General features: G+C 34.6%; 1 protein-coding gene across 1 annotated transcript; it reads right to left on the minus strand.

The window, feature by feature from the left end:
- Positions 1-721: 721 nt before the first annotated feature.
- Positions 722-2,169, minus strand: LOC143250784 (uncharacterized). The gene is made up of 2 exons (XM_076501765.1): positions 1,857-2,169; positions 722-1,374 (listed from the first exon to the last, which is right to left on the minus strand). Exons 1-2 carry the CDS (start codon positions 2,027-2,029, stop codon positions 1,245-1,247), a joined length of 303 nt encoding a protein of 100 aa, XP_076357880.1. The 5' UTR covers positions 2,030-2,169; the 3' UTR covers positions 722-1,244.
- Positions 2,170-9,279: the final 7,110 nt, after the last annotated feature.

A 9,279-nucleotide genomic window follows, 5' to 3' on the forward strand; every position in this document is an offset into this window, starting at 1 on the left:
CATGAGTTAAAAATTAAAATACGATTTTACCAAACTCACAAACTACAAAACTAGTATCATAGGACTACAAGTGTACAAAGTCATTCATTAACTTTAAAATATTTATAGAAAGTAGTGTTATACAATTCTATATGAAATAATATGAACGCAAATTCAAGGTACTTTATTTTATAGAAAAACTGTCTTTTAAATTAACCTGAGAAAATCCACTATGAACATTTTACCCACCGAACAATTAACAAATTACGTAAAATATGAAACCAGACATGATATCGAAAATCATGTGACGTTATGAAACATTAACTTGTTTTTATAACAAACACAATACAAGTCAACACTAAATAATTATTATGAACAATTTCATAATAATTATTTACGTTTCAACAACAGTCGTGTCGTTCTTACGTCTGAATATCACGTTGTCTTATTTTCTCAATTACAATCAGTTTGGTCCAGTGACTGTTAGGAATATTACGTTGGGTTTACGAATGTTCATACGTCATTTCCTGTATTTCCTTCTTTTCTTTATACTAATACGGTTTTGATATCGTTAGTGAAGAAGTTGGTGTGACATTGTTAACATTTATTTATTGACAGTAAAGAAACAGATGTTCAGTCGAAAATTCTTTGAACCTGGATCTCAGTCCAATACTGTGCTATTAAAACATCACAATTTAAATACACTTTTAAACTTTTTAATACAGAAGTTGAATTTGCAGGTAGATGTCGCCATTTCAATCATTAGAAGAAAAAACACGTTGGTTAAACAAAATAAACTACTGTCGCTACGTGTAAAATATGACCCCAATTTGCACAATGGTATGTTTCCGGACATACAACGCTAGAAACCGGGTTTTGATACCCCTGCTGGGCAGAGTACATACAGCCTATTTAGCTTTGTGCTTAACTACAAACAAGTGTAAAAACTGTACTTATGAAATATACAAGTAAATATACCAACACAACTAACGTTAATCATAAGTGATTTCGAACAACAACGACCAAACATGTAATACACTGAGAAATATATTATCCTCAAATTGGATTATCCATACTATAAATATTCTATAGAAATATAATTACTCGTGTTAAAACATAAACTGATGAGAGCGAATATTGCATTACAACACAGCATCTTTTCACCATTGTGCTAAATTGATGTACACAAGAGCACGGTTACTCTAAATATAATGGTTTACTCTTACTAATTAAAATCTGTACATTTCTTATGTTTGTAATAGATTTTACCACCAGCCCCAGTCCCCGTAACCATAGCCACTGAAGCCAAAACCATAACCACCGTATCCACCGTACCCATGATCGTAAGAATGATAGTGATTATTATAGATTATGGGCGTACTATGGTAATCATGTCTGAAACAAAAAAGAAAACATGAATAGTTGTTAGCAAGATCACCACACTTATTGTGATATATTCATGTAATTCAAACTTTACTTTTACAATAAATAAACAAAGGTTAAAAATAACCGATACGCATACAATAAATGATCAGGTTTACCAAATAATTATAAATTTTAAAGTTCTTCATAAACTATTATATGCATAAATAAATAAATATTTATATATGTATTATAGGCTGTTGTTACTGTATGTAAGTAAATATTAAAACGAGAAATTTTACAGCATAACACAAGTTAGGAGGGCATTCTTGTTAGTATCGGGTACATGACTTTCAACTAGTTTCGGAAACAAAGACATTAACTGAGTTAGACCAACCCGTTACTTTATACACACTGTAATAAAATGTGAAGTTTCTTTTTGGTTTTAAAACAGCCATCTGTATAGAACAGTGTTTAAAGTTAACGAAGTTTTTAAGTAACAGTCAGAATCTTACTGATACGGAATTGGAATAGGGAACGGATAGGGTAACACAATCTTTTTCCCAAGACGTCCAAGCAGAAGTAATGGAAGCAACTTCTTCTTTAAAAGAGCAGAACCATCTTGGACCAGACAACTAAGGAGGATTCCACCAACCAGAATTAGAACAGTGGCTGTTGGTTTTCTCATTTTCTGTAGAAACAATGAAATTTGTAATTACTTGAAATAGAAGCAGACTTACTTAAACGATTTGAAATAAACCAGTTTTTAGTTTTAACGCGTCTTTATTATAATGATGGATTTAGGGATGACTCCAAGTTCTACTTGCAGATAAACATTGCGCATCAAAATAAAGAACTATTTTATGTTTAAAAATGAATTAAGTAAATCAAACCGTTTGAACCTTATTTACATACGTAAGTACTCTCAATGTTCTAATGTTTGTATAACGTAGCGAAAGTCTGGGGAAGAAAAAGTCCTTTTGGAAGGAACAAAACTTGAAATCGGACACTTTATTACTGACGATTTGGCCGGTGTTTCTTCAATAACCGTTTGTTCTTGAGCTCACAAAACATTGTACCATGAAAAAATGGCATAAAGCAAAACGTAGGTAATAAATTGTTTTATTATGGAATAGAGTTGTGCACAAGGGGGAAAGTAGAGATATCGATCCCCCATTAAGTGTGTATTTGGTCATTTTTGTTGAGTGTATTGCACTGTTGTTGATTTCTGTGCGTGAGATGTACGTTTATGTTAGTATGATTTATATATATGTGTCTATATAATATGTATGTGTTTAACATGCCCCTCCTCCCTCCAGTAGCAGTTAAATTTAAATTCCTTTTCAACCCTTTGTTGTGGGGTTTAAGTCATTCTTCATATTACTTTGTTTTCACGGAAATTTACAGCCAACTAAGAATGGATAAAGTTATCGGTCAACTAACGATCGTTAAAGTTACAAGTCAGCTAAAGATGGTTAAAGTTACAAGTCAACCAAAGATGGTTAAAGTTATTAATCGACTACAAAATTTATTGGTCATCTAAGAATGGTTAAAGTTACCGGTGAAGTAAAAATTGTTAAAGTTAACTGCCAGTGAGACCGAGAGAGGGGAAAGCATGTAAACTCTTACACTTTAGCAAATAAGAAATAAAGCTGTCACGCAATTATGAGTTTATATATAAAACTGTCAATAAACCAGACTGGTTTTAGTTTTGTTTTTCTACATGCAACGTCCAAGGTTATGAAGTTTAACCTTGTTTGTTCTTTTTTTTTGCATTCTCTCTCCATTTTAGCCACAGATTCTACCCATGGTTATATAACCTATGAAGAAGGTGTACATTACAGTAATTTCATTGTTTGCTATATCCTAGAGAGGAAATATTTTTAAAGGGAAGGTAATGATTTATCTATGGATCAGCAACGATTTTGAATTGTCTTGTGGTTATTTCACGTTGTAAGAGAAACACATTAAACTTTCCATGATGAAGTGTATCCAGATCACATTTAGAAGCATCAAACACATAACGAACATAAAATATCAGTTTACTTTACTATTGAAAGATATGTAAAACAGATGAGACTTCTATATTTTTATAGTAAGTGTTGTAATATATTTCCTTTTGTAAAAGAGTGAGATACTGTTTGAAAGGCCTATTTTATATGTTTCAGTTTAATCAGAGGCAGAGAGAGAACACTTTCATGGGGGGACTTAGATATGATAATTGTGTGGGAATAAGAAGGATGTGACCCCAGGATACAACTATTCCTAAAATATATATGGAAAATGCATACACGTATTGTGTGAGGCAGCCTTAAAATTATTGATAAATATTAATTTGATTTCCTCAGGCATAGGCATGAGAGGACTTACTCCCCCTTGTTGTTCTCTCATTATATTTAAGTATTAAGTTTATTCGCAAATTATAATATTCTATCGAACTTAATTTTAATCAATACTAGTTTAAAAGTAAAATAAAGGTAAGTTTGAGGGAACAATATGGCTGAATATTGATTTAATTATTTTCTTACCTTATTCAAGGTTTAAAAAACTCTTCTTACAACGTGCCACTTGCTTCTGAGAATAAATGCTAGTCTCAAAACTAGTGAAATTGCTCTGTCTTATATATCCTCGATAGAAATGTGGGTTTTCTCGAACATTTAAAACATGGCACGAAAGTCTAAAGGTCTTTAACCTATACATTTTTACCAGAACTTAATTTGTGGTATTTGTTCTCTGTAGAATACATAATTAATTTCTATTTCTGGCGCTGAAATTCCTCAGAACCATCAGTCGTAAGTCACCAATCAGGTGGAGTGGGATATAAACAACCATGATTCAGGATTTCTTAGCTGGTTTCTCTTGCTTTCGAAATCCATTTCCTACTTTCGGTGACAAAGACAAGTTGTAATAGTGGGTCTTTGAACTTTGACACTGAAAGAATGGAACCATTTCATGCCTCATTAATCAGATCTAGGGCAAGGAGAACAGAAACATAAATATACAAGTACTTCAGTAACTTAGAAAAGGAAGAAAACGGTTACTAATAAAATCGTGGCAAATGTAAATAAATCTTGTTAAGAAAACGTTGTCGCGATTGCCTGTTATTTAGCTTTTTAGTTGCGTAGTACGTTAATAAAAACGTCGTGAAAGTAAAGGCAAATGATAGAATGTTAGAGGTAACAACGGAAACCGCGGACCAATAAACCACTAAGAATTAAATTCGTGTTACTTCTTTTCTGTTCCTATTACGTCGGTTTTCTCATGCTTAAAAATAAATCCAATGTCAATAACCAAGTTGCAGACACTCCCTTTTCGATGGAAACCAGCTCGTATTTTGTACCTGTCCTTACTGTTGAATCAACACCGAATAGTAAATTTAGATTCAAGTTTATATTATCGTTACGGAAAAAAAAAATGACCTGTTTATTTACGTGTTGCTATTTTTGTTTAATTTTTATGTTTCTTGTTTGGCCTGGCATGGCCAAGCGCATTAAGGCGTGCGACTCGTAATCTGAGGGTCGCGGGTTCGTGCCCGCGTCGCGCCAAACATGCTCGCTCTCCCAGCCGTGGGGGCGTTATAATGTGACGATCAATCCCACTATTCGTTGGTAAAAGTAGCCCCTGGCATAGCCAAGCGCGTTAAGGCGTGCGACTCGTAATCTGAGGGTCGCGGGTTCACATCCCCGTCGCGCCAAACATGCTCGCTCTCCCAGCCGTGGGGGCGTTATAATGTGACGGTTAATCCCACTATTCGTTGGTAAAAGAGTAGCCCAAGAGTCGGCGGTGGGTGGTGATGACTAGCTGCCTTCCCTCTAGTCTTACACTGCTAAATTAGGGACGGCTAGCACAGATAGCCCTCGAGTAGCTTTGTGCGAAATTCCAAAACAAACAAACAAACAAGTTTCCTGTTTAAATATGTAAGTACATTGTCAATTCAAAACTGATCATGTTTCTAGGATATTTGTTTCACATAAAAATATATCCTAAAATAATTGCCATTCAAGTGTGCACTCGAGAAGGTTGTTTTTCATTGAAGTACTTTTTTGTTTATGTGATGCATATGTTGTGTATATATCAGAATGAAAATACGCTTATTATACTAGAAATACTTGTTTATCTCATGATAAGTGTTATAAATGTCCTTCTATGGTTATTTTATAATATTGAATTCTTTGTGTATATGTTTTAAAAACTATCCCATTCTGTACAATAATGTTAAGGTTGTAGCGGTACTCTGAAATAATCTTTCTTCTCAAAGTATTCTAAAGATACAATTTGTGCATATAACTTCAGAAAATCCGTTTTATTCGTTAGTAATACGATCTCATTAAGTTTTATAACGGTTTTTCCACAGTGAGTTAAGTCTTGTAAGTCACTAGTCAACGGAGCGTGGCTGGTGTCTCTTTGATCTTCAACTGAGATGAACTAGAACAAAAACTCGAATGTGAAGGATAAATAAGGACAAAATACTTATTAAAACAAAACTACTTCTTCTGTAACCAAATAAATACTTTGCTTTAAAGTTAATAAACTACAAACTTACTGGAAGTTAAATTCACGTTACCTTAACTTTCTTTACAATCTAAATATAAACAATGTTCAAACTGTTTACGAAACAAAATCCAAAGTTAAGCAAAAAAACTACAAAATGTGACAATTACAGGTTTTGCTATATTATAGTAAAGGGCTTAAATGTTTACTTGAAACACAAATTAAAACTAGTCACATATTACAAAGAAAGTTGCAAAAAATCCAAAAGTTACTCTTGCAGGGACAAACCTGCAAGTTTAAAAACAAAACGTATTAGCACTAACAAAGCCAGGTTTTAACACAAATACACATTTCATACACGATATTTCTTTATTATGAAATGAACACCAGGGTGTAACAGCTCTTACGTATTATCAGATTCACCATCAGAGAAGACAGTTGGCTCTTCTGGAGGTCACATGTTTTCTTTCTTGTGAGAAGCTTGGTTTATTTCAAATTAGTCAACTCACATCTTATACGCGCCAAAATAAGGAAACTTTAAATGTCTACTCGAGTAGTTCTCTGCGTACAAACTGAAAATTCTGTTTGTTTGTTTTTGGATTTCGCGCAAGGCTACACGAGGGCTATATGGTCTGGCTGTTCCTAATATGGCAGTGTAAGACAAGAGAGAAAACAGCTAGTCATTACCACCCCCGACATCTCTTTGGCTGCTTTTTTATCAACAAATAATGGAATTTACCGTCACATGATAACTCCTCAATGGCTGAAAGGGCGAGCATTTTGGTATAATAGTGATTCGAACCCTCTACCTGCAGATTACGAGTTGAGCGCCCTAACTACCTGACCATGCCAGGACTTTGAGAAACACAATAAAAATACATCTTAACTAAAGAGGCATAAATCACATGGTTCCGTCCTATACCACAATACTTTATTTATATTACTGTTATACTGAGGCGTATTTGTTTCGTTGCTAAAATCGTTTAGTTTTAGCTGTATTCACTATCACTTCGTTATACATCCTGTCGATCTCCCTGTTATATAGCGGACCTATCAAATTTATACTTGTAGGAAATCAGTTTCACTTGAAAATATCTTAGACACGTTGTAACGACTTGAAGCACATTAGAATAACTGTGACAATTAAAGACATTACAGCATTAATGTCTTTTCCGTGCTCTTGTAGTTGAGTTTTATTTATATATGATGATAATCATACTTATAATCATTGAAGAATAACTATGATAAAATCAGTTCTTAAACAGTAAGTACAGCATGCGACCAGTTTTCACTTTGTCAAGTTTTTTTTTTTTATATTCTAAACTGTCCGAATGTTGCGCTACAACAAATACCACAACGTAAGCAACTTAAAAATTATTCCCTTCAGACGTTAACAACCAAATTTGTAAATATACCACGCCTCTTTTTTTACCTTTCTCTTGAGAATGAGATCACGCAAGCTAATATTAGTGGTTATGTTTCATATAACATGGATGTTGTCAGGTTGGGTGGGGTCGTTAGGTGTGAACCACCTTTCCCTTTGAACCCCAGTTGCGTTTTGATGGTAAAGGAAAATTAAATATTCTTTGACAGATTGTTTAGGCGGAGTATTCATGATGAAACTTTCTAGAATGGACGACACAAGTGTAGAGGACGACATTTGGAAACGTACACAACAGGCAATTGTCGTCCATTCTAAAAAGTTTCAAAATTAAATATGGTTCTGCAAAAATAGCTGTATGTGAAGTAATTATTGATATTCATAACTTCTTTCGTTTGCTTGTGTTTTTCCCTTTATCCATTTGACATGAATGGTGCAGTGGACAACGAACTCAGTACCTACACTAAGGGGAGAAGAATGTTTAGTGTGTTAAAGAATTGTTATTTAAGATCTATTCTGTACTCTGTGCTTTCACTATAGTTTCCATTTAATTTATTCTATAAAACTAAGATTTAAAGGTCACTTTATAAGTCTCTACACCAGAGGCACGAAATCATTGGTGCTGATCTTGCATAGAATAGACAGTGACTAACTCACGGCTTAATTAAGTCTCTATATCACATAATAAATCTCGTCAACGCCCATGTATTTATTACAAGATTCAGGTTTCTCGAGTTTCAGTTTGTTAGCATCACATATTCTTATTTTCCGTTGATTTTTTTACCACCTTTACACGTCAGGGTTACCATACTTGATTTTCAGGTAAGACCAATTTATCAAGTAGATAAACCCACAAATAACAGATTCACTTGTACGACCTGTAGTACATTCAAGTAAGATCGATTTCTCGATAATATCAAGTGGACAAAACTCCAAATAACACCAGATTCGATCAAGAAATATGAGATGTGTTCTGTAGTTGATAAATGAGTTATTTTAAATGTACGTAATGAGTGTGCACAAATAAAAAAAACAACTAATGAAATCTTTATTTCAAAAATAAAATGAAAACAAAGTGTGCGTAACCTACGCGAACGGAATGATATTATTTTCTACAAGATTGTGTTTAGCTTCACAACTTTCTCTTCTCCCAGATTAATCGTCTGTAGTTTTAACACAATGTTCTTGAAATATACATTTTCACTCATTGCCCTTCTAGTAGGGTCTGGCTAACCGCGCCTAAATTCGACAGGTAAACTCGCTTTATTTTTTCAGTTTACACCATCATTTCGTGATCTTTGTTCTTTCACAGAATTGAACGGTTGTATTGTTCAGAAAACGTTAACTTGGTCAACAAAGATATTACAGGTACCATCTCTCGACCTGGATACTATTGTTACTGCAATAACCTTTCACATGCAATAGATATTATTTACTATAGGGGCGAGTTCCAATCCATATCCGACCAAACATGCTTTCAGCCGTGAGGACGTTATAATGTGACGGTCAATCCCATTATTCCTTGATAAAAGAGTAGCCCAAGAGTTCACGATGAATGGTGATAAATAGCTGCCTTCCCTCTAGTCTTTCATTGCTAAATTAGGGACGGCTTGCGCAGATAGCCCTCGTGTAACTTTGCGCGAAATTCAAAAGAAGACAAAATAGTCTACTGAAGATTGTTTGGTTTGTTTTGGAATTTCGCACAAAGCTCCTCGAAAGCTATCTGTGCTAGCCGTCCCTAATTTAGCAGTGTAAGACTAGAGGGAAGGCAGCTAGTCATCACCACCCACCGCCAACTCTTGGGCTACTCTTTTACCAACGAATAGTGGGATTGACCGTCACATTATACGCCCCCACGGCTGGGAGGGCGAGCATGTTTAGCGCGACGCGGACGCGAACCCGCGACCCTGGGATTACGAGTCGCACGCCTTACGCGCTTGGCCATGCCAGGCCCGTCTACTAAAGAGAACAAAGAAGCAAAGCAAATATAATAAAGTCTCGCCCAATTTCTGGGCCATGTATTGTCACCATTACAGTAAGAAAATTAAATAAACAATAAATATTTT

The sequence above is a fragment of the Tachypleus tridentatus genome, chromosome 5 (assembly GCF_004210375.1).
Source record: "Tachypleus tridentatus isolate NWPU-2018 chromosome 5, ASM421037v1, whole genome shotgun sequence".
NCBI lineage: Eukaryota > Metazoa > Arthropoda > Merostomata > Xiphosura > Limulidae > Tachypleus > Tachypleus tridentatus.

Excerpts from the sequence above, each read along its gene's own strand:
- LOC143250784 (XM_076501765.1), bottom strand. The coding sequence starts at position 2,029 with ATGAGAAAACCAACAGCCACTGTTCTAATTCTGGTTGGTGGAATCCTC. Across the intron at positions 1,375-1,856 it reads CCTATTCCAATTCCGTATCA|ACATGATTACCATAGTACGC; the intron begins GTAAGATTCTGA and ends TTTTTGTTTCAG.